The sequence below is a fragment of the Stylophora pistillata genome, chromosome 2, assembly GCF_964205215.1.
Source record: "Stylophora pistillata chromosome 2, jaStyPist1.2, whole genome shotgun sequence".
Classification (NCBI taxonomy): Eukaryota; Metazoa; Cnidaria; class Anthozoa; order Scleractinia; family Pocilloporidae; genus Stylophora; species Stylophora pistillata.
In genome coordinates this window covers 22,506,062-22,532,806 of record NC_142520.1, presented here as the reverse complement: position 1 = coordinate 22,532,806, position 26,745 = coordinate 22,506,062, and the positions used below count along the sequence as shown (strand labels likewise).

Here is a 26,745-nt window from a genome sequence, read left to right as displayed (position 1 = left end):
GAGTGCATTCTTCGTGTAACAAATTTCATTTGAAATGGATTAAGTAGTTACCTGTATTAGTTCTCGTAAATAGTGTCAAAATACAGTTGCCATAAGGTTATCAACTCAAGACTGGCAGATACAGTGACCCATAACATTAATATCTAAGGGTTCTTTCTTGATAAGTAGTTAACCTTTGAGTTTATATCATTTATAAAATTATTTCAGATGCAGATTGAATTTCAGTTTAATTAGTGCTAAGTGTAGAAAAAGTAACAGCATATGGAGTTGTTTAATATATAGGCTCTGATTAGAACAGCAGGAAAACTTAATAGACTGATAGAGAAAAGACTATTGTCAATCCTTATTTACTTGTCATTTGTTAAAACTGGTGAGATTTTAAGTAGATGGCTGTGTTGTTTGGCAATGCTAAGCCATAAATCGTATTTATTCGATCTAACGCTTATGTCAATACCTTACTTATGAATTGTTCAATTCAACCTAAACATCTGAGACACTCAGTAGATGGCTGTGTCGTATTGTAATGCTAGGTCATGAATCATAATAATTTAATTTACTTATGATTTTTGAAATTCAATATTAACGTCTTATGATATATTTTGTAGATGGCTGTTGTGTAGCAATGCTAAGCCATACTTTGCCTTTATTCAATTTGAAGTTACCATCAATATCATACCTATTGTAAGCATGCAGTAGCAGGCTGAGCAATGATCATATTTATTCAACCTGAAGTTATCTTACTCATGATTTTGTCATAACAGTGGTAACATCTGATATGTTTAATAAATGGCTGTGTTGTATTACAATGCTTAAAGCCATGAATCATCTTCATTCAGTCTAAATTCACTAATGATGTCTCACTCAGGATTTATTTCATCACAATCGTAACTTCCGCTATGTTTGGTAGAAGTTTGTGTGGTTTAACAATGCTAGGCCTTGAGTCGTATTTATCCAATTTTAAGTGGCTATTGATATCTTACTCATGCTTTGCTAAAAAAACAATGCAAGATCTTAAGTAACTAGTAGATGGCTGCATTTCTTAACAGTGTTATGCCATAAATTTTATTTACCCCACGGCACGCATGTACTAAGTGCTCAAGTCAGATGAGGTATGTGTATCTGGCTCGCATATTTATTCATTTGGATTTTTTGCTCTCTCTACTCCTGAGAAAATTTTGCAGAAGCTCGTACAAATTGAAAGAAAAAAATGTTACTGACGTAATACAGAAAGGCAGGAAGACGAACATCAACTGAGTGATATATATCAGTCAAATCTGTGTTGGTAAACTGTCAACTATCCAGTGAAGTCACTGTATATTGTCAAGCATGTCTGCCTAAATAAATAAAATTTTAAAAAAAATCGTGGTTTGTTCTAGATAACTATCCATTAACCCATAAACCCATTGACCCCTAAGAGTTACTAGCATCTAGTTTCTCCTTACCCCCTCCCCCCATGTTCCTCAACTCTTTGACCCCTAAGAGTTACTAGCATCTAGTTTCTCCTTACCCCCTCCCCCATGTTCCTCAACTCTTTGACCCCTAAGAGTTACTAGCATCTAGTTTCTCCTTACCCCCTCCCCCCATGTTCCTCAACTCTTTGACCCCTTAGAGTTCCCAGCATCTAATTTCTCCTTACCATATCACCCCTGTATCTAACAGTAAGGTCACCAGAATAAAGGAAATAATCGTCACATTCAGAAGCCCTCAATTGTTAAACAAATTCTTCTCAAGACAGTTTCGAGAATATGCATATTGATGTTAGATGTACCTCTATCAGCTTAGAGGCCATGAGGGAATTTTTTTTAATGAAAATTTCCAGTGCCTCAACAAACTGCCATAATAATCCTAAATTTTCTTATTTGCTCTAATAACCTGCCCCGAATTCAGGATATAAATGTAGTCACGACGAAGTAGTATTCTGGCGGATTGTACGGAGCTGATGGTGGATGTAGAAGTGTTACAGTCTGATAAAGTTCTATTCATCCGACAGTGAATTCACGTGTGGGAGGATATAAGGAAACGTTTGACTTGATTTGAAGCGGATCACCAAAACCCACATTCACAAGTTACTAATGAAAAGCGTCCTGATATGCCACAATGAAGAGATTATAAACTCTTTTATAATCACTTGGCCATGATAACATGCATGCTGGCAAACACTAAGTCTATGTTAAATTTCCTCGTTTGCTGCGCTCACTCGTGAGATATTGAGTTGAACACAAGGAGAGAAATTAACAGACCACATCTACAAACAACCATGTATTATTTTGTTTATTACATAAACGCCATAGGCCTTTACTGACAAGGAAATACTGCGAATGACCTTTGATTGAGAATGGTGAATGCATTTCCTTTCGTTCATCATCCTGACAGAGTGATGTGAAAGGCGAGTGACATGTCAGCAGCTAATTGGAGGTATCAAACACATGTAAAAATTGTCATAGTTTTAGGAATATTATAAGGGCTTGAAATCCTTGCAAAACAATGCACTTTTGATAATGAATAATGTTACCGTAAGATGAATTGGAAATAGGTTTTCTGACTGAAACACCAAGCATCAAACTTATTATTGGAGTGTAACTAGCGTTAACCGGTTGCTATGTAATTGCTTTACCCTTTACGCCCTGACCTGACATCAGAATGCATGTTCTCCTTACTATTCTCTATACATTTCCTATGTTGCCGATAGGGAGAATTGGTGTAACAATCAAGAGCTTCTTGAGTTGGTGATCATTTCCTTAATTCTCCTGACCTTGAGGTGTGATTTAGGGGTGATATTGTAGGGAGAAATTAGATACTGGTCACTCTTAGAGTTTAAAGGGTAAATGTTTGCCGAAGAGTCTGCAAATATTCACACTGAAACAATACTAATGCTGGATTGTAAAGGGTTCATTGACAGTGACACTTCTCATAGTTAGTAGAGGGGGACTGGTTAGGAGACCCAGCGAACTTCCGAGGACCGGCCTTTTGTTTAGATTTTGATGTTGAAAGTTCACGTCTCGCTGAATGCGCACAACAAACTTTTTAATATAGCGTACAGTGACGAAGAAATATGCTTGTTTGGAGACGATTTTCTTGCAGTTTTAGTATAACTAGAAGACTTTCAAGACATTGGAGGAAGAATTTGCACCTAATAAAACTTATGTGAGTGATAAAATGTCACATTTGGCTTGTTTTTGTAGTTTATTTAGTAAGATGTGCCTGAATCTCGCGTTAATCGTATCGTTAATCAATCTTATCGTTGGTTTCCAGTTCTTTTTATTGACTGTTTTTGTATATATATTCATTCCTTTGGTTCTATTCTCGTTATAATTGTTTTTAATCTGATTTGGCCGACCACTTTGATAAAATTGAGTAGAAACAAAGGCTTTGAGTACGGCAAACAGTCCAAAAAGATAAAATTATCATTTCAAATAGAGTTCTTGTTCTCGTTGAAATATAGTAGAGAAAATGAGGGAGGCTTTAAAGGAAAACAATTTTTATTCACCTAAGTGAATGTCGTGAAAAGTTTGCACGTGCTCATAATAAAGTTTTCCTGTTTCGGTATAATTAGTAGTTGATTAAGTGAGTTATTATTTCTTGTCGCCAACATTGATTGGTGGAATGTCAAAGGAAGTATTAACCGGCGTCGTATAATCGAGCCTTCAAAGCCAAAGATGTATTTAATCAAATAGTCGCTAGTAAAACTGCATGCATAGATTAACACTATGATTGTCGAGCAAGCCGATGTAACAGGAAATTAGTGGCCACGAATCCTTGAAGAATGTGTAAAACAAAACTGGAACTTTGTCAATTTAGCTTAAATTATCTTACCACTCCGGACTTACGTATCTGCGTGTGCATATCCGTAGCTTATAAAACATAGCATTTTTGTAACTCAAGGAAGATGGGATTGAGATAGCTCATAGAAAAGAACGTGTAATGTTGGATTGGGAAGAATAAAGTCAAGTTAACCGAAAAGATACAGTCCAAGTCTGTAGAACCAGCGTGTGCAGAGTTTCCTTCTAACGTAAGTGAGAATTTCTGCGAAAGTGAAATACAAATATAAAATGATCTTTATAAGTTACAAAAAACATATCAAAATTTGTGGAAATAGGTTTTATGAATTTTGATTAGATTATCAATATTATACTCAGAGTGCAAAGTAGTTGTGTGCTTCACTTGATGTGAGAAACACCATGTTATTTCAAACAACAAAAATGTGCAAACATTTAAATATATCATTGAGAAAACTATTTTTCAAATTGCATTTTCTTCAGTTTTAGAATCAACTTACAGGCCTATTGCTATTAGGTAGTCTAAACAAATTTTATTACAAACAAAAATTATTTTAAAATTTGATTTACTTGACAGCATATTAAAAAATTTGTCTTATCAAGAAATATTCATTACATGATACTGCTATACAATACTATATTTCTACACAGTCCTTCTTTTCTTTTGGCATGCCAATTTAGTATCTACAACCTCCACCCATGCTCGTTTCTTGTCCTTTCTACCCCTTGTGTTGCCACTCTGGCAAGAAACTGACCTCTGGATTCTGATTGTGTTGTTGTTGTACCCAAACATGCGGATGTCTGGGTTATCACTGCGTCGGCCAATTTTGCGTTGCTTGCCAAACTATTCCTCAACAGGGTCTTGGAAAAAACGCTCCGTAAGAACAAACTGCATCCCCTCTTGTTTCCAGCACACACACTGCTTCCCAGAACAGTGACATTAGTTGAACAGATGTGACACCAGAGGTAGCATAATATGAAAAACAAAACTTAAGTTCTGTGCGCATTCCTCTGATGAAGAAAGCTAGAACATGTAGCAATCATGTTGGGTTTCTTTAGTGTGGCAAAGTTCAGTTCAGGATCTCCAAGGTCTACAAACCCAATGAGTTCTCCAGTGGTGTTATCAAAAACAAGGTTTGCCGTCACCTTCATTCGTCAAAGAGGAGAACTATGTATCGTTGAAAATCAATGTAATTATTTGTTTCATCCTTCAGTTCTTCGATCACCTCCTTCTGGATGCCCCTTTTTGGCTTTATGGCATTGCGATAGCCCCTTTAGCGTCTTTGGCTAGGAAGAACCAATACTCTACTGTTTCTCAATTCTTCGTAGCAAGAAGGGGACTTGGCTGCTAATGAAAAGCAAAATTTTATCATCATCGGGTGATATCGTACTCCTGTTGGTGTCTTAGAAAACAGTTTCTGCTGTTCTTGCCAAAATAAGTTCATAAAAAAAATAAAAGTTTTTTTGAATCGTTTTCGGGATTTTCCGTGGTTAAAATATCTTTAAAACCGACGTTTCGATCAGTTTTACTGGTCTTCTTCAGGTTGTTTAATGTTGTCAATATGGCGGTTTGTTTAGCCTTTTAGCTTGGTGACCGCACATGATGTTCTGTAATAATTATACGACTTTTAAACGATGTGAAATTGCGCGGGAAATGTAATCTGAGGTCTATCAAGTACTTCTACTTTTGCGATAATTCACTCACTACCTATTACAGTCTTTTTTCATGATCAAAGAATGAATTTAGGACTGGTTTCCATGCTTCAACGTGGTCAAAATTGTTATAAGGACTCTCATTCTGTGATGTTTTTCTCGCATGTAGCGACTCAATTCCTTCTAGAACTTTCCTTTGCTTTAATCCCCTCTTTCTGGGTGATTGGACCTTCTCTTCACATTTATGTTTGTGTGAGTCTTCTCGTTATAGACGGAGTACATTATCTTCTTGATCACCCAGAAAGTATGAAAAGAGCCATTATAAAAGGTTTTTCTGACAGAGCGCGGGCTTTATGTGATGAAGAACACCGAGAAGACGAACTACACAACTTCGAAGACGTGTTTGTAGCCAGCGGATACCCCAGAGAAACAGTGAGAAGATTTATGGAACAAAAACTTCAACAGGTAGACAAAAGAGAAAAGGAAGAACAAGAAAATCGTGGAGTCGTGACCATACCATATTTAAAAGGGTTATCTGAGCAGTTCAGAAGAACTGCTTACCGACACTCTTTTCGAGTTGCTTTCAAGCCTGGAAGAAAAGTAAAAGAGTTTAAACGCACATGTCGAGAGCCGCTTGGTGAAAAGCAGAAATGCTTTGTATATAGGATCCCTTGCTGTAACCTTGAGAGGTTACCCTTGTGGAAAGCTCGACTGGTGTAACGTAAATAGAGTCGGAGCTGAATTCGAACGCACGTATAATGCCAAAGTCCAAGTTTAATCCAGCAGACGTAAATACAATCAACGTATGACTACCATGCCGATAGCTTGAAATTATGATGGTAAAGCTTTGTGACTGCGTGATTTGAACTGTTAACGAAATAGGACAACTACCGAAGTCTAATGGGCTACAAGAACGTAACGCTAGGAACAAAGAAACGACTATGTAGAAAACTAAAAGCCCAAAATAAAATGGACTGTGTGACGAAACTAAGATAAAACAAACCTAAAATAAATGTACAGGAACTTACTTTGGTCTAGCTCCTAGAGGAGACAACAGCGTGCACGATAGCAAGAAAACCTTTGGTAGATAGCCGTTAAGCTCGTAGCCGATCGCAAGAAAATCACTGAATACACTCGCGAATGAAAACCTCAAACCTCAAACCTAACACGTGTCGGAAAACGGAAAGAGTCCTTACGTAGCGAGCTAAATTACGTAATGTATTGACCAGCGAACGAAACGTCCTATAAAACTTTTAGCAGGTACCATTAACACTAACGTAAACGAAATATACAAAAACCCGTTTGAACCTAACACTTGCAACTGCCAGAATACTGTGTATGTAGAAAAAACATGGCGCCGTTTCCAAACAAGAAAGAAAGAAAGAACACATGGACAAAGTGAGACTAACAAATGAGGACCTTTATAAAGGAAACACTCTATCGGCCGAAAAATGGATGGGCAAAGAAGATGGAGGCCTAGCACGACACACCGTGGAGTGCCAAAGTGCGTGGTGTTGACTGGGGAAACGCAGAGATCGTAGCAACAGAGAGAGGATTACGGCAAAGAAAAGTTCTTGAAGGAATGGAGTCACTACAACAAAAACATCGCGGAATGAGAGTCTTTAACAATTTTGACCCCGTTGTTTCGACGAGAGGAAATTGTGTTTTAAACGAAAAAAAGCGAGTCCACAACGAGAGAAAAACTCATAAGTCCGACATCTGCGAGCGCTTAACAAAAAAATAAAAATGACCCTATTTCTATCACGACCTATCTGAATATATTAGTAAAATCAAAAAATAAAAAGCGCGCGGCATTGTTCGGCCTTTCCAATGGACAGCGCCACGCCAATCAACAGGCGTTCTTCGGAACATCCGTTGAAGCATGGAAACCAGTCCTAAACTCATTCCTTGATCATGAAAAAAGACTGTACTAGGCAATGAATTATCGAAAGAGTAGAAATACTTGAGAGACCTCAGACTACATTTCCCGCGCAATTTGACATCGTTTAAACGTCGTATAATGATCAAGAAACATCATGTGCGGTCACCAAGCTAAAAGACTAAACAATCCGCTATAATGACAACCTTTGAAAGAACCTGAAGAAGACCCTTAAAACTGGTCGAAACGTTGGCTTTAAAGATATTTTAACCTCGGAAAATCCCGAAAACGATTCAAAAAAAATTTTAGTTTTTACAAAGATGAGAGGTGAAAGTTTCAGGAATACGATAAGTTCATAAAAGGTGTAATTTTGGCTCTTGAAGAATCCATGATTTTAATCAAGTCATCATTTAATTTGCCATCAACCTCAATGTTTGATTTCAGTAGTTCTGTCCTCATTTCTTTAAGCTCATTTTCAAGCTGCGCACATTTTAATCTCTGGTTTTGCAATGTCAATTTTACTCTTTCAGGGTCTGTTTTGGATACAGGTTCTTTGACATGTGCAGGTGTCGCCTATTGTGTTTGGCCTTTATGGAATTATTTGCTGAAGTCTGGTATTTAGAGCAAGCAGTACTAACAGAGTCATCTATGTCGCATATTAAAAACGAACATCCATGGGATCTCCAACTTCCCTTCTGTGGAAACTGCTGTCCTCCCTCATCTTCCTTTGAAGAATCTATAGGTATAAATGGTGGTACAGTTTGATCGTAATTTCAGAAGCATGAACACCTTTACAGAAAGTGCAGTCGTTTAACTCTTTGACCAGGACTGACAAAGTTACGTTTCGTACGGTGCGACGAAATCTGAGGTACAGTGGATGGTCTTCAACCAAGTAACATCCCAACACTTTCACGGTGAAAACAAGGCTATCGTCCACAATGACTTCGAACTCAGGCGGAAGATAGGGCTCAATTTTGTTCTTGAATACCGCTTTATCGGGAAACATCTTACAGGTCCACTCATTTAAAGATTTCAGACACGTATCCCGCTTACAAAATTCGGAAAATGTCTCTCATGATCGTTCTTGCTGGTCGCGGTGTCGGTGTCAACAATTTGTGACTTCTTTGAGGCATATTAAGAACAGGCAATGCACCAAATCTAGGCTTCCTTCTTGTCACTTTCGCCGATTGAACTATAAAAGAAGCAAAGATTATTATCAAAGACTCGAACATGAACGAATAAGACGCACGACGCACGCGATCGAGCTGAACTTTTCGAATGTAGGCAAACATTACTTAATTCAGCTGTTACTAAGGTAGATAACGCTTATACTCACATACTTACACATCCTCGGGTTTGAAATGCTTCTCGCATGTATAAATCCTGTCGTACTTTGATTGTGCTCTGAAGGCTCTGATCCATTTCTCTCGCTTTAGTTATTTCGTAAAGCCAGGCTTCCCGCCATTTTCTGGACTCTTCGTCCTTTGCTGTAGGCAACTTCCATATGCTGATTCCTCTCGATCGTCTGGATAAACCGCATCCAAACACCGCACAGTTATCCCCTGGCATCACATGAAGTAAGCTGTCCTCAAAAATGACTTTTACGCCTTAAAAACTATAGAAACTTGCAAAGTATTCTGCAATGCTTCGAGTTTTTCAGTGAACGCTCTGTAGATGTTTCGATTCTGTGCACGTTCATCAGAGCGCGTGACTCGAATAAACTCTAACAAAGACATGCCCCTTTGAAGTTCGCTGGGTCTTCTACCCAGTCCCCTCTAATAACTATGAGCTTCTTGAATAATCACTTCAGATTCATCCAGAGCCCTGGGGTCACTTGTAAAGTTTATGGTTTTGTAAGTGACAACAGTTTGTTTGGTTTCTTTTAATTTCGCATCGAGGTCATGTGAACTTAATTATATATCGATTTTTGGGCGGTGGTTTGTTTTCATACTGGTAAGGCTATGTTATTTATTTAACTTGCCTTTTTGTTTTGTTTTGCTTGTTTTGTTTGTTTGTTTGTTGGTTTTTTTTTGTCAAAAAAAGCGCTGTTGTTATTGTTTTTTGTCCAAAAAAAGCGCTCGTGTTCTTTTTTCAAGTTATTGCTCGTGTTCGTTGACAATTAAGAAATTATGGAACATGACTTTAAAGGCGAACCGCCACTTTGCAAATCATAGTACACTCGCTACTCGCGAGTAAAAATTATTCCCTGCAAGCTAGTGTAATGCAGTGCTATAATTATTTACGATAACCTGATTACGCAGTTTATTTCATTTGAAACCGAAAACACTGTATCTTACAGTGTATCTTTCTTATTCCCTACAGTTGGACTCAATGCTTGTAGAATGGATGCAAGCTGTTGTGGATACTTAAAAACAGCTGAGACGGCTCTAGCCTGCGAACAGGCTCCCGGCTTGGAGGTGCACAACGGCGCGAAGCAGGGGAAGGGGAGCCTGCACGCGTCTTGCTAAATCGCGTTTGCCTCCTACAAGAACCCCGCAAGAACTCATCTTGTTAACTGTCAAATGTCAACCAATCAGCGCGCGCCGGAAGTCAAAATCCAAAACAGAAAACAAACAAACGAACAGGCTCCCGGCGAGCGAGCGCCATGTCTCACGGAGGCATTTTTAACAGTAACTGTTTAATAATGACATTTTAAGTTTTTTCATCTGCAGTCGCCGTGATTGCAAGTATTGGCGTCCCTTAAAAAGATAAAACGAATAAATTAAACGTAATCAAAGTAAAGAATGACTTCAGCGCCTTGGTCAGGAAATCAATTAATGCAATCGAAAGACTCCAAAAATAAGTAAACAGGCACGGCAACACAGACTTAAGCTTTTCGGTGAATGACTATAGAACTTGACTCTCCTTGTTTACAAAAGGATCTGATCTGCGACAATTTCCCAAACGGCTCACGGAAAGCAACATTTGCACCGAGTTTTGCCTCAGACCTGTGAACGATCATTGAACAAGTGAGAAACAATTTAGTTAGAAGTATCCCCAATAGGATTTGTTAGAAACATAATACCTTTTTCCAGTCCACATCTCAACAGTATGGGACTCATCCACCACAACTGCGGCCAACTTTCTGTCAAGAGAAGAGCAGTTATCTTTCATAATGTCGAGGAATTGTTTCTCCATAACTGTCACAGCCGAACCGAAGATTAGCTGAAATTTTGCGGCACGCAACTCGTCTTCCGAGACATCCTCTGTGGAAGCCGCCGGGATACCCATACTCCCAGCCTCAGCAATTTGGTCTTGTATGATGCTTTTCAAAGGACAAATAATCAACACATTTGCCGCTCTTCCCCTTCAATCGATGCAGCAACAGCAAAGAGTTGGAAAATAAGACTTTTGCCGTATCCTGTCGGAAGAACCGCGAGCACATCTTCTTTCTTAAGTAAATAGTCCACAGCATTACGCTGTTAGGGCTTCAATTGCAGCGTAAACTTCAAATTATTTGATAAACGGTCACAAGCCTCGCGAAGAACAGCATCGCTTCTTTCCGCCATTTTAATTTTTGTCTCTACCGGAACTGAAAACTAAGACTTACGGCATGAAAAATTAAAATCAACCAATCAGTGCTTTGCGTCCAAATTTTGGACGCAGACATTCGGTATTCGGAGACTTGCGTGCAGGCTCCCCTTCCTGTGTCCCCACGTCTGATTGAACGGGGAGCCTGTGCGCAGGCTAAGAGCTCGTGTGAGGGTAACATGCCTCTATATGTCCATTGAAGGGAGAATTGACTGTAAAACTGATTCAAACCAACTTCCTAAACGTTCCAGATCTTTGCTTCTTGCAGAAGACACAGTTGTTAATTACTGACGTAGGAGTTTCACTTGCTCATTGATTTATGAAGAATAAATTCCTCTCATATTACAGGTGCACTAGAAAAGTACAGGGAAAATTTCTCTGAGGCTAATCTCAGAGTTTAGGAAGAGTTTACATTATCGTTTACGTACACGATGACAGAGGCTTGAAAACGAGAAAGACAGTCATCAGTTAATTTAATGTACAAAGTGTGATCACTTTTACTCCATCAAACTATGTTCTTTTAAATAGTTGCAATAATCAAAGAGGTTTACACCAGGCAATATACGATTCGAGACTTTGATAGAACTCGGCTCCTTCAAGGGGAGTACGGACAATATGTGAAAATAAGAATTAGCATCTATAAGTCCTTTTTTTCGCCTGGAGCACCTTGTGCTGATGAGGAGTATCTTGAGATCCGTGATGGTTATAATCAGTCTGCCAATCTACTGGGTGTATTTTGTGGAAGGGACACTCCTTATTTTACTCGGTGATCCAGTGGACATAACAAGTGGTTAAGATTTTCACCTCAGCATAGATACTGGTTTAAATGGGACTTAGATATGAGGGAAAAGTAAGGAATGAAACAGGTAAGAATTTTCAAGTTTAATTTTTTTCGTTTTCTTATTTGCATAATTAATTACAGGAGGAGTAGTTTATAATTTGTATATTTGTTGATACATATCCTGTATAAATGTTGTTGTTATTACATGTAAATCACTTTTTTCTGTGTTTTAGATTTTCTATGTGGTAATAAGTTTCGCGCGGTTAAATTCTGCGAGGATTTTCTATGCGCAGGTTTTTAACTCCGCAAATTTGAAAACTTTAATCCAGCTTCTAGATAAAAAATGATGTTTGGGTGCTTCTTCTCCTTCGTACAGAATAAGATATGTTACCCTAGTAACGATTTTGCGTAGATGTACTTAACTTTAGACACCGAGTCTTATACTCGATTTTCGTTGTAGGAAGATGAAGATATATAATTTTCGGTGTACAGATTTCGATGTCTCACTAGTTTTGTGTTTGTGCTTAGTTCCTACAAGCCTAAAAGAAGTCGCAAAGACTCAGTTTGTCCTGCTCAACCATTCTTCATCTTTATGGTGGCCAGCGGAAGGTGGACCGGCTCCTCGTATTGTCTGGAGAATGAATGGTACTGTTGTACAAAACAGCACTAGTGTGCGACTCCGAATCAAAGTTACTGAACAAACTACAGTTGCGAGGTGAACGAACATGGTCAGTTGAAGAGGATTAACATCATTCATGTTGTCGAGAGTAAGTTTCATGTTAGATATTTACTTTAAGAGGAGCTCAGCTGTTGTTTATGCTTATGGCAACCTTACGATATGTCTTGCGACTATTTTGGGTCTAATTTTGTGTTTGAGTGAAATTGTCTATGATTCCATGTGAGGGTAATCTCATAAATGATATTCATGAAGTAAGTCAATTTTAATTGCAGCAAAGTTTCATATCTCGAAAAAAGAGTAACTTGCTAGAATATTTTTGATGATTTTGCGTTTAATTACTGCCCAGTTTATAGGTTGCAGGTTGCTCAGAGCGTCGTTTATTCGTATCATTAACGAAAGAGAAGTAAATGTAAAATAAAACTATGTCCATAAGAGGCTTAGTGTGAAAAATGTGAAAAATTGTATTCCCTGTCGGCGCCCCAAAAGCGCTACTTTGTACTTCCGGCGGATGTTTTTCGCTTATTGAATGTGTTCTTCCGCTTCCGGGGCCCAAGCGCTAAAAAAACGTGTCTGCAATTTGCCACATTTAATTTCAGTGAAAAGTTACGGAACATTTTTGAAATAGGATTTAAAAAATGTGGAGTGATCGTACAAAAATCGCTCTTGAAGAAAAAAGTATTTAGAAATAAAATATTCAGAGACACGTTTTGTTGTTTATATGTAAAACTAGCTCCTGTCAAAATTTGAGAGCAATGAAACAAATTCCCTTTGACTTGTAGCTCTTAAAAAGTGATTCGGGCGCTCGCATTTAGAAGTCGTGAAAAATTCGACAATTCATTTTTTTTCAAAATTTTTGGTACAGTCTGATAGCCAGTCCTATAAGCTTTAATTTAATGTGGGGTTTAGACATCTGCAGTTTAAACCGGACGCGCTACATGCATCGCTTGCACGAGAGACACCCCTGAAGGTGCACGGTAACCTCAAGTGAAAAAATTCATAGTTGAGGGGGTTGGAAGATAGACTTTTTCTGTTTGCTTTTCCAGAACATTCTGAAACTTGCAACTATTTCATTTCAGGGTGTTCTATCGTGTGCCGTATTTTTCAGTCCATCAGGAGTAAAGTTTACTTAAGATAATCTTTCTGGCATTAAAGGAGGGGATACAGTGAGAGTAAATAATTATTTTTTCATTTATAGCAATTCACATTCTCTCCTGCCCCCCAGTAACGAAATGGTGTCAACAAGGAACTTTCAACTATTAACCTTGTAGTGGTTTTATTTTACAGCTCATTGCTATTGATAAAACGGCAGCAGATGCAATGAAGAATAGAACTTGGAAAGTGTACGCAGTTTTTGAAGAACCCAATGTTCAACGTCAGGCAAAATGTGTGGCGCAAAGCATTGATGAAGATCAATAACCGTGAGCTGCTTAAATTACTTCAAGATATCTGCAGTTTTCCCAAAGTTAATCCTTTTAATAACAACACAATGAAAGTGTGTTCCTTGGATTTTATTAAGCAATTTTTCAATTGTTTCATCTAACAAGGAGTGGGAAAGGTTCCGTTCAAGATCCCTGACCTGCAAATCAAGCCTGTAGAAGAAAATCAAGTTTGTAGAACTGAGATGCAGCTGATTACTTCACCCATGAATGCCAAGAGGTAATGAACATGCAACTTTTTCTTGCCACATTACCTCCACTACTATCAGAAAACAGGTAAAGGGAATAACTTAACTAATGGATGAAAACACTTTACAAGAATATTTAAAGCAGCTGAAGGGGAGAAGTTAAATCAGTCTCTGGAGTTTCAAAGTTAACATAGCAAAGACATTGAAAGCGATTGAAAGCTATGTACAGCAACAAGTTACAAATCAGCAACTAAAGGATTCAAGGAGCAGCTTTTATTTGGAGCTGCAAACTGTTTAACACGCTTGGATGGCCTGAGTCTTTGCCTGAATGTTACTGTTTCTATGTCGTTAGCTGAAAAAACTTCTGAGGAAAGATCTCAGGAAGCAAACAGAGGAAAAACAGAAGCATAATTATCTAGTTTTACTTTCAAGTTAGAAAGAACCAAATGCAGATGATGGCATGATTTTCTTAGCAATAAGGTTTTTTACAAGTTCTTTCTTTCACAAGTTTTATTATTATTATTTTTTTACTGAGGTTGTCCACAGTTCATTTGAAGTTTTATCTGTTCTTCTGTAACCTCTCTATAATCCTTTCCATGACACGCTTGGCTTCACACACGGTCATAGTACTGGGGTGTAATTTTCACCAACCTGTACAAAAATCAAGCAGGAAGCTTTCTTAAAATGTCTTACAGTAGTCATTCAAGAGGTTCAGAGGTTCTCCTGAGGTTTCCAAAAGGTCTCTTATGCATTCTAGGCTTAATTGATTCTATCCACTGTTCTAATGCACTCCTGTGTCAAGCCTACTGCAATAATGCTACATCTTGTTGTTCATGTAGTAAGCTGAACTATGATTGGTCTATTGGAGGGCAGACACATTCACTACAGCATAATTGAAAGTTTTTTACTTCATTACTATACAAAACAGACAGAATCCATGTTGCAGTGTGACTTTTCAATCATAGATCACAGAAGATGTGAAATTGTGGTAAGAACATTCAGTTACACTCAGCAGTGCCAAGTGCTCCTCTCTTTGTTCGTACCACTATTTTGACTTCATCTGTCACCTATAACAGAACAGATGCATGGCGATATGGAATCTAATTGTTAAACAGACTGACACCAAAGCAGAAGGTCTTCTTCGTGGTGCAATAAGTGAGCCACCATAAAAAAAAGCTTGATGCGTGATTAATAAAGTCATCTTGCTTGATACTGTTGTAACACGTCTTGTACCTTATACAAAAATGACACCTGACCTAAAAAATGGGCAAAAAAGAAACTAGATCCTCCTAGTAGGTCTTGATGAAAACAAAGATAACATCATCAATTGCCGGAGATCACAGTTGACCAAGATTCAGTTGAATTTGTTTTTGTTGCACTCGTGACAACATTTCACAGATCAGTCACAAAGGGTTATTGTGTAAACACCCCAAAACAATACACTCAAGAAACCCTTGAGTACCACTAACCTTACTGGTCAACCTTTCTGTCTGTATAGGTCCGAATGTAGCTCTTGGTGGTCAAAACAAACTAATTGTACTACACTCACTCAAGCTTGTGATCCAAACAAGTTGATAGATGGAGTTGTACAACCTAATGGTTGATAAAATAATAATTATAGTGAAGTAAATTTCAATTGACCTGCGGATAAAAATCAAGCAAGGGTATAATCCTTGCAGTTGTATTGGAGTTTTAAGAATTGCTGAAAAGAAGCCTGGAAAAACCTCAGACTGATGGGATTTAATCCCATGGCTCCCAGGTACTATTTGGCCCTACTGACAACTGAGCTATGAAGCCACGCATTTGGAGGGTTCCTTCCCATGGAGTTATCTGCTTTCAGTATGATGCTTCGGTGATCCTACACATGACAAGTTCTTTTTTTGCTGCCAGTGATGTCAGTAGTTTAGCTTGTTACCAGTCCTCTAGTTGCTTAGCTTCAGTACCCCCCCATCACAAAGAAAAATGGCATACCCAAGAATCTGGCAAAGACATCCATCAATCTCCTAATAATTATATTTGCAAAATCTGGGACAGTTGGGAAACAGTGAAATTGCTGATTGGCTTGGATTTTCCCAGCATAATTATGAAAACAGGGCTTAATCAACGTTGTGCTATTACTATATAACCTATAGATACGAAAATTTTGTGCTGTAGGTAAAGAGAATAGGTAGGTAATGTCTCACCTGGTTGTCTTTGACAGTCAGGTAGTGTCCAGACCTCTCCAAATGAGCCACCTTCTCATCAGAACAGTAACATGGGAGGGATGGGTGGGTGGGTAGGTAGGATTTACAGATTTAATGGTCAGTGTCTGAAGTACTTCAAATTAGATCACTGCATTAGTTTGGGGAAAAAAATGCCATTCTCACCACTCTTCATTTTGGTAGGACATTCTGTACTTAAAGTACTTGTACACGAGTTGGCAGCATCAAAAGAGAACCTGCTTGTGGCCAAACATAATTTTACACTGTCCAAATTGCTGATGTAATTTTCAAACACACATGAATCTGTTGAAGTCAGTGCTACGTCGTGCAAAGTTGAACCTGTCCATGATCCTGGTAAGTTGCTGTCTCACATTATCAGCCGATTTGAGAGAACGATGTTGGATAAAATTATCATAACCCCACTGTGTATCTTCATGGTCTAAAAATAAGGATAAAAAAGTTTTGTTTGAAATAGCTTGGGACATCTTTGGGCTTTGACTGTGTCAAGCCAGCCCCCAGAATAGCAAAGTACCCTTCCCAAGGCTGGCAAATCTCACCACCAAAAATGAGCCCACTGGCCCTGTTTTATATTTAATACTATACAAAAATGAGTCCCCTTTCTTGGTCCTTGTAAACCCTGATTAGATCATCAGGAGGAAAAGAAGAGATTGTAGCTAAACTTGTCTAAGACTACCACAAAATCCCTGGAGACTGCAGAAAGAAAACTGCTCCAACTTCTGCACTAGAACTCAAACAAAGAGTTACCGGTACTTTATACTGGTAAATGCAATGTTACTCATGAACCTGAATTGTCAGATTATCTGCAAATAAGTTTAATCCTTTGACTCCCACGAGTGACCAAGACAGAATTTCTCGGCTTACAACTTCAATACAATACCAAGCAGACAAGTGATGAGAATAGAGAATCTAATGAGTTGATCCAATACCCAATTCTCCAAACTAACATTACAAGAATTGTGTGGCAGAAAAATTGTGTGGCAGACAAATTGTGTGGCAGAAATCTTCCCCAAGGAGAAAAAAAAACAAGGTTCCATAATGTTCAGAAAGGACTAAGAGGACAAGATTAGTAGGTGGTTTTTTTAGTTAACAATGCACACACAATAACATCAGAAAGCTTGGCATACAATATAAGTACAGGTTACAAGTCAAACTCACTTTGTTTGTATGCATGGTAAACATTGGGTAAGGTCAGGTGATCTCCATCAATGTGAGCAAACTTCATCTTAGCTTCATCAGCTGCCTTTTTAGCTTCATTTGGTCTCATAAACACCTGAGGAACTAACAGACAGAGGCAGGATCATTAATAAATTATAATGATAAAAATTTATCAAAAGCTATTTTTAAGTAAATCAACAGGTTGACTTGATATCTGTATACCTGATAACATGGCAGTAACAGAGAGAATTTCATTCGAGCAGTTATGGTCACAACTGGCATTATCACCATCTTCAGTTAGCAAGTTGAGGGTAGAGTGGAAACTCTGCCATCATGGAGCCCAGTGATGTGAGGTCTCCATTGTCATCAAGGGCACCAAGATGGTTCAGCAGTTCAAGTGCTCTCATCAAAGTTTCTGGTGCTATCAAACTGACAAAAAAAGAATGAAATCTTAGCTTTCTTTGTTTGGTTTGTACGCAACCTTTTACTTGTAAGACTTTGAGCCATTCCTTAGGAAATGACACTTCTGGGAATCACCACAAATCAAGGGCTAATACACATTTAACAGCTCGCTCACAAGCACTGAACCTACCAGGAGGATCCATGAAGTCAAAATGCACCAAGTCGTCGATGCCCAACTTTTTCAGCTGTAGCACCACAGTACCAAGGTTGGACCTCAGGATTTCAGGGTAGGTATTGTCTTGCATTTCAGTTTCAGTTGATAAGCTTTCTCTGCGTACAATCTGAAACACTTGGCAGGACGTGTACGACCAGCACGGCCAGCTCTCTGCTGTGAACTGGCTTTTGATATGGCAGAAACTAACAGTGACTCTACACGGAAATGGGGAATGTACACCTATTATAGACAAACCAAAGACAAAATGACTTTACACTCAGTCAACCTTGATAAGGAACAATATAATATATGCAGAATTAGAAAGATGTAGATTTTTGAGCTTTGTAAGAAAAAGCAGGTAAGTTTAAGTTTAAGGTCAGTTTAAGTGTAAGTTTAAGGTCATAACTTTTACCTACTTAATGATTAAGGATAAGGCTGATCATATTTGTAAGATCAATGCTTAGTTCTTCATTAGGGTTTTTGTCATTATTGTAGGCCATTGTTTTTCATGTTAATATTCTTATATACTCATATATTGCTGGTCACCGATTATTACCAGTCCATCAACCTTTGTTGACTGACTGACCGGTTTTTTTCTACCAGGATAAATAAAGTTGTTGTTGTTGTTATTATTATTATTATATTATTATTATTTTTATATTTTTTGATCTTGTCACAAACATGGGACAGAGAAAAAGTTCTGAGACCCCATGAGGAACTGTACCTGCACACTGAATCCAATGGTCTGGGGTTGGATTCCTTATGGAAACTCAGAACGTTTACTTTGTCCCATGCTTGTTAAGAGACAAGAAAAATGGTAAAATACTTTGTGAAAAGTAGACAGTGATCAAATACTGAAGTAAGACAGACCTTCTGCTTGGAAAATCCAGGATCTATAACAAACACCACATCATCAATGGTAAGAGATGTTTCAGCAATGTTGGTGGACACCACGCACTTGCGCCCAAAGGCACCATTAGGGCGTTTTGCTGGAGGAGCGTCAAAGATGCGCTGCTGCTGCTACGGAGGAAGAGTTGAATACAGAGGGATGCGGCAGAGCTCGCCTACTTCAGGTCCCAGGTTATCAATTTCCTTCTTCAGTCTCTTACATGCTTCTTCAATTTCCTGAATGGAGAGAATAAAGTATAATGTTGAAAGGCTACTTTTAACTTAGTTTAACTTTGTTTAAAATATATACAAACTGCAAAAAATTAATACAATACTCGTATTTGTTGCAAAATGTCATTCAGGAATGAATGGTCCTTCGAAGCTAGGGTTAAATAGCACTTTAAGTTCTAGTTTAAAATAGTGGCAACTAAAAGTCATCTACTTGCACCACTTTTGCCAATTACACACCAAAAGCTGATAAAGGATTTTTTTTCTTTATTTCAGGCCTAATATTAATCAACTCTGCAGTCATTCTAATCAAAGAATTTTTGAAAGTAAATGCAATTTAGATGTTGAAATTTGAGCACCTTTAACCCACTACCTCCTTACATCGGCATTGTTTTTCTCTTATACATTTCCTAAGGTGCTGACATGGAGAATTTTTTCTGAACAATCAAGAGCTTTCTAAGTTGTGGTCATTTTAAATATTCTCGTGACCTTAAATGTTTGATTCAGGGGTGACGCTGTTGGGAGAATTGGATGCTTATCACTCTTAGGAGTTTAATTAACTCTTTAACTCCCACGAGTGACCAAGACAGAATTTCTCCTTACAATGACAATACAATATCAAGAAGACAAGTGATGAGAATAAAGAAAATATATCAATCAGGGGATTATTACCGTAATTTCGTGACGCTTACCCACGGGTAATCTGTTGATTTTTCCTTTAACACATGCCACTGCAGGTAATGAGGAGGTGCGGGTTATGTGATAATTTTGAAATCTACTAGCGGTTGAATTGAAGAAAATTCTCACCTACCTGCATTTCCACCTCTCAGGTGAATTTTATTGTATTAAAAGTGCCACAAAGCAGCATGAAAATATGATGCCCAATCAAGTTTATTTCACGCACAATTACATTAGTTGCGCTACGAACAAGTTACTATCTGCATGCGTGTAAACAAAACCTTGATGGTGACAAAAATAAACCAAGGATAACCGGCGCATCAGTGACAAATTTCCAGTCAACACTAGCTTGAGCTGAAGAAAATTTTCCTGCTTTAGGGACTTGTTAAGCCCAGTAGAACCAGAGATATCGATTTTTTTGAGAAATCAAATCAACATGGCGCTGAATGATCGTTCACACAAAATGTGTCCATGAATTTGCATTCTGTCAAGTAGTTTTGTACAAATTTCCTTAGCTTTTAAGGTGTAGGTTATCCACCAGTGCGGGTAATCTGTTGACTTTTTTTTTTCATTGTATGCAATAATTGGCCATGCAGGTAAACGGCTGGAAATTACGGTAATTGATCAGATACCAAATTCTCCTAAATGACATCATAAGAATTGTATGACAGACAGTAGAGAGAGTTGCCAATGATATCTTGGGAGTCAAAGGGTTTTTAAGGATTAAACAAAACATGCCAATTTAAACTCAACAGTGCATCAAGAACTTTGAACACACACCTCTTGCCCAGTAAGAAACAACAAAAATTAATGTCACCCTCCACTTCCTCACACATGTGAGTCTGTACCACTGTTCTAATGGTTGCCTCCAAGCAGTCTCGTTCAGGTTCAGGAGTGTAAAAGATCTCTACAGGATGTGTTCGTCCAGGGATTGTCATGAGTGGACATTCATCAAAATATTCCTGAAATTTCCCAGCATCCAAGGTGGCACTCATGATTATGATCTTCAGGTCATGTCTCTGTCGCACAACCTGTGGAAAACCGACGCATTTTATACAACTCCTGTAAGTTACAGGTGTAACAGCGGACCAATGCACTGTCACCTGCACGTGTACAATCAGCATCATTATTACAAGGCACAACGGTCTGATTATTTAAACAAATTTTAGCCATTGTTGAACAAAACTGCTTTCTACATTATCTTCAATTTAGCACCAAACCATTTATCTGAACAAAGGGGGTAAGTTTCTAAAGAAACTATGTTGCCGCATTGGTGTGGGTAATAAGGTAATTTGGTAATATCAACTAAGTTGAAATGTAAATTGGCTGCCGCAAAGAGTTAAAAAGTTGACATTTCAAGTGTTAGCCCTTTGTCAGAGTGAATGACAAAGGGCTAACCCTTGAAACATCAGTTTTCTAACTCTTTACGGTGGCCAATTTACATTTCAACTTAGTTGATATTGCCAAAATTAATTACCTATTTGTCTGAACATGTATTTTTGTGAACAGTGTCAAGAGGGTCAAAAGCTGACAGTGGAAAGAACATTTACATGTATTTAGTTCATTTGATCCATTTGAAGGGAAACCTAAGGCCCACTTGATTGACTAAAACCATGTTTTTGGTAGGACCTTGTACAAATAACCGACCCTTTGTCTTTAAACAGTTCACTTATGTGTAAAGTAACACCACTATCTGTACCACACTGCAAATCACTGAAAGCACCCCTTACCTAATTCAAAGTTGCCTATTTGGAGCAAAAATATCACTGACAATAGCAAGATCAGGGCTTGACACCAACTTTTCAACTTACTAGCCAAGTTGCTAGTGACATCTTTGATTTTATGTAAGGCCCACTGATTGACTAAAACCATGTTTTTGGTAGGACCTTGTACAAATAACCGACCCCTTGTGTTTAAACAGTTCTCTTATGTGTAAAGTAACACCACTATCTGTACCACACTGCAAATCACTGAAAGCACCCCTTCCCTAATTCAAAGTTGCCTATTTGCTGCAAAAATATCACTGACAATAGCAAGATCAGGGCTTGACACCAACTTTTCAACTTACTAGCCAAGTTGCTAGTGACATCTTCGATGTTACGACAACTTCAGCTTGCTTACCAGTTAAACTGGCAGGTGGAAATAAAAAAAACACTAGCCAAAACAGAATTTCTACTAGTCTGTGGCTGGTGGGCTACCATTAATGTTGAGCCCTGATGATGAAAAGTGATTTGGGGGAAAGCGATTACCACGTAACTTACAGTTAGGACAAAAGAGATTGACAATGAAGTAACAGGCGGGTTCAATAGGTCAATGTGTCAACAGTTTTGTTGCCTGTAGTTCTTGTAAGAAGAATATGAAATCTCCAGATGCATGCACACACTGTACCTCTTCCAGTAGACCCATGAGCATATCAGTAGCAAGAGTTCTCTCGTGAGCCTCATCAAGAAGAATGACTACATAATGATCTAGTAGAGGATCAGTCATTGCCTCACGCAACAACATACCATCTGTCATGTACCTGGAAACAAATTAAAATGAGCTTTAAATTACAGTCAGGAATGATTATCTCATTTGTTCAGACATCTGAGACAGAGCTAAAGGCCAAACTTAAACCTTAAATTGCATTTTCTCACACCCTTTTCCTTCCTGTTTTTTAACGCTCTATCTCCCACTAGTGATTTTCATTTTGACCTAACCAAATTCTCCTAACTACTTAATTGCTGTATTTATTTGGTTATAAGATGCACTCGGTTATAAGACACACCCCAAACTTGGCAACTTAGTCAAGCCAAGTTCCCAAATGTCAAAATTGTTTTTCTTTTCTCACTACAAACTGCACTTACAGTAATGCAAAACAATGCAACATACAAGACAATACACAGCCTAGGAATACTTAGTCTTGGGTGTATTATCTGCCTGTAATCGTGAGAAACAAGTTGATCCTAATGATTACCATTTCATAGTATTAAAATAAAGTGTCTGTTACACTGCCAAGGCAGGGCTGGACACTAATGGTAGCCCACTAGCCACAGACTAGTAGAAATTCAGTTTTGGGTGGTGGTTTTCGGTTTCCACTAGCCAGTTTGGCTAGTAAACGAACTGACATTGTCGTAACATCTAAGATGTCACCAGCCACTTGGCTAGTACTGTAAGTTGAAAAGTTGGTGTTGAGCCCTGCAAAGAGAGAGTGGAACTGTATAGAATAAAAAAAAAAAACAAATTTGCCTGAGAGGAAATGGTGATCGAGTGCTCTTCAATACAAAAACCTGAACAGACTTACTTTGTTTGCATGCATGGTAAACACTTAGTTTACACCAACAACAGTTGAGACCCTACTATATTTACAAGGAACAAGGAAAAAATATCTGTTAAAATGTACCTCACTTCCCTTAATTAGCTTCACACAGCAGCTCAGCTGGAATTTGTACCAACACTAACTAGTATCTACATGTAGTAGGCATCCCTTACGCCCAACTGAAGCCTGAATTCTTCCAAATATTTACAGTCTCTAATTCCTCAAATTTCCCCAACCACAGTTCATCTGATAAGGAGTACAATTTAACCCAACTTCTAATAAACTACTAAGATAATTTAGTGTTATTACATTGGTTGATAATGCAAAATGCTCACTGTAAAGGGTTTCAAGTGTTTGCCCTTTGTCAAAGCAAATAAATACTACATGTAACTATTACCTGGGTTGTTTTACCAGATCCAGTCTCGCCAACAAGAACAAAAGCTTGTTTTTCCTTCATGGTTTCCATGAATTTTTCTCTGTACTCCCATACTGGTAGCTTGATTCTCTTCTTGAGAATGTCAAAATATTTGTCTGAGAATAGCTTCCCATTGAAAGGATTGATCTTTCCACCAAGATTGCTTGGATTACTACCAACAGAAAAGAGACCAAAATGCATCAGGAGGTATAGTGTACATAAATTGTGACCGGGCACAGGATTTCGTACACTAACGCTTTACCGTTTAACGAATCAATCCGTTTACTATCCGTTTACCATCCGTCTAAAACGGATCATTAAAGCGTTTAAACGCTTTCTTCATCCGTTTAAACGCTTTGCTCATCTGTTGAACGTTTTCGACAAAACGTTTAAACGGTTAACCTATCCGTTTAAAATGAAATACATCTGTTTAATGGTTACTTGCATCCGTTTAACGAGGAGAGCGAGATTTGTTTTCATGATTATGCAAATTTATTTCGATTGACGTGTATGGCAAAATTTACAAAATCTGTGGCTATCGAGTTTCTCATCTGTTATTTCCATCGATTGAAAGGAAACAGAAATTGCTTTATAAAAGCTGTAATTACACATTACTTTACGAAATCGAATGCTAGATGAAACACGACCGAAAGAAAGTTGAGTTTTGTTACATGCCTATGCAAAATTGTTTCGATTAACCGACGGTGAAATCTACAAAATCAGCGGCATTTCTTAATGTTTTTCACTTGACGGTGCGTTTACATTTCAGTCAATACGTAGAAGAAACAATGTAGGAACATAAAAAAAAAACCACTTTGCTTCTCAATTCTATGTTCTTTCTGTCGAGAATGTTCAGTCCACATGGTATGATTGACAGATTGCTTCCTCTGCTTATGCAAATTTTCAAACGCACTGCGAGCTCTCCAGGGCGAGACTCGCTCTCTGCTCGCTTCACTCGCCAGTGGATAGCTTAATTGCAGGCTAGTAATTTAATTTTACTTAGTTTTCTATTGTTGTCAGTCGAATATTATTAGCATGAAACGTCAGTGTTCCGCATGAACAATTCGTATAATTGTTCGCAACGGTTTCTGATCGATATGTGCATGGCTTCCCGCTGTTCTTTAGCCCTCCTCATCCGTTCAAGGTTTTTGTCCATCCATTTAATGTTTTGAGCTATCCATAAAATAATTATAGATGTTGTTCAACCGTTTAACGTTTTAAGCCATCCGTTTATTTTTTTTTATCTCGGCCTTTTAACGGTTTACAGAATCCGTTTTTGGACTTTGCTCTACCGTTTAACGCTTTGGACTATTCGTTTAAATGGACATGCAAACCGTTTAAATGCTCTTACTACCCGTTTACTATCCGTTTACAAACCGTTTATTTTTACCCGTTTAACGGAAAAGCGTTAGTGTACGAAATCCTGTGCCCGGTCACAATTATACTTCTGACAATAGGTCAGAGAGAATTTTCTTTTGAATTATTCTAGATTTAAGGGGTGGGAAGGTTTATGGTATCGAAACATTTCTCCCTGGCAGGGCTTGCATTTTTGACACTAACTTTTCAACTTTCTAGCCAAGTGACTAGTGACATCTTCGATGTTTTTATAATTTCAGTTTGTTTACTGCCAAACTGGCATGTGGAAATCAAAAACCACTTTTCAAAACTGAATTTCTACTGTAGTCTGTGGCTAGTGGGCTACCATTAGTATCAAGCCCTGTCCTGGTACCAACTTGCTTGCACCAACCTTTGCACTTATAAATTCACTTCAATAAGCTCATTTTTAAGTTTAGGTTTGATGTTTTATGGAATGACAATGACATTATTAAAGATTCTACAATTTTTTGTTAGCCTTACACCATTGCAATACAATAACAAAATCACTAAGATGCTATGGACAGTTTACAACACCTTTTTGACACTTACATACACGTATTATGAGTCAGCAATGTGCATTTCTTTAGTAAGAAACTTTTATTTTGTGTATATAATTTATTATAGTTTCTTGTGTATTTTATATATTAAGCCAGAGAATCAAAGCAATTGTTCAGGGATTTGGATCTCAGCATCTAAGTGTTCCTATGTTTAACGCAGTATGCTGGTTGCCTAACACTTTGGTTTGTAAATAACTATGAATAAATGAAAATCATACATATGAACTAAGGAATAATTTAAGGATAAGAGAAGGAACTTCACAGTGATGAACACTACTTATAGGGCAATAGAAAAGTAAATTTAAGCAAACGTAATTCCAGGCTACCAGATGCAGCAAGTGACTGTGAAAACCAAATGAGTGACATCCACCTCTACAACATCCTACCAATAAAACAGCTGAAGACCAAGTAAATTGACACAAAACGATTGCCACAAGAAAAAAGGGAAGGGTAGCAGCAACTTACAAGTATGTGTTACACAAAGCCACAGAGACAATTACCCATCCAAGGCAAGTAAAAAGCTCCAACAGCACTTGCATAGGCATGTAATTTCTCCGTGTCTCACCTAACTATCGCCTGAATTACTGGAAGTTTCTTGTGACATTCTGACTGTAAAATAATTCCTTATCTACATGTGTTGATTTTTTTTTTTTTTTATAATTTTTGTTTTTGTCCTTTTCATTATTTGTTTGTCTTAAAGCAAAGAATCTTATCCTGTTAATCCAGTGAAAGACGTATGAATTTAATCGACCTAACGTGAGTTTTCAGACTAGAGTTAATAAAACCACGAGAGGGGAATTCGATGTCTTAGGTGTTCTCTATCGCGCGAATAGTAATCAATTCGGAAACAAATTTAGACAGCAATTCAAGAAAATCGTTTCCAATATTTCCTAGCCTTAAGTATATATAACACAAGGGAACCTCCTGTGAAATCAATTATGATTTCGAGATTTGGAAAATACCGTCTTGCATAATAATTTCACAGCTGTGCAGATTCGAGAAACGGCCACAATTAAACCAGATAAGCTGTGATTCAAATATTTCCAGAGCACTGCCTTCCTGAGGAAGTTTGTGATCGAAGAGATAGATTTATTTAAGTCTCTGTACCAAAACCAGCTGCAGATTAATTTAAGCTCGGCGATATTCAAACCTGAAAAGCTGTCCTTTACATATTTATCACAGTCTACCTCAACTCCTCCTTAATCCTTTTCGCGGTAGTTAACGAGTTGGATGAGTTCTTATCGACATCTAACCTCCTTTTCGACATCTTGCACGGACATCAAAGTCAAATATTCCAATAAACATTCTCTAACTGTTATATTACTACAAGCGCCACTGAGATTTCCATGGAATTTTGCCGGCTAAGGAAATGCAAAAGACAGGCAAGT

At 38.0% G+C, this 26,745-nt stretch overlaps 1 protein-coding gene and 1 pseudogene across 2 annotated transcripts; both read right to left on the bottom strand.

Annotated features, from left to right (window-relative positions):
• Positions 1 to 9,819: 9,819 nt before the first annotated feature.
• Positions 9,820 to 10,772, bottom strand: LOC148737808 (uncharacterized). The gene is made up of 2 exons (XM_088750346.1): positions 10,334 to 10,772; positions 9,820 to 10,256 (listed from the first exon to the last, which is right to left on the bottom strand). Exons 1-2 carry the CDS (start codon positions 10,537 to 10,539, stop codon positions 10,136 to 10,138), a joined length of 327 nt encoding a protein of 108 aa, XP_088606472.1. The 5' UTR covers positions 10,540 to 10,772; the 3' UTR covers positions 9,820 to 10,135.
• Positions 10,773 to 16,187: 5,415 nt separating this feature from the next.
• Positions 16,188 to 26,714, bottom strand: LOC111340125 (putative pre-mRNA-splicing factor ATP-dependent RNA helicase PRP1; annotated as a pseudogene). The gene is made up of 8 exons (XR_015996323.1): positions 26,545 to 26,714; positions 22,099 to 22,231; positions 20,491 to 20,741; positions 18,787 to 19,041; positions 17,893 to 18,156; positions 17,523 to 17,721; positions 17,301 to 17,423; positions 16,188 to 16,563 (listed from the first exon to the last, which is right to left on the bottom strand). The product of XR_015996323.1 is annotated as a putative pre-mRNA-splicing factor ATP-dependent RNA helicase PRP1 (transcript).
• Positions 26,715 to 26,745: the final 31 nt, after the last annotated feature.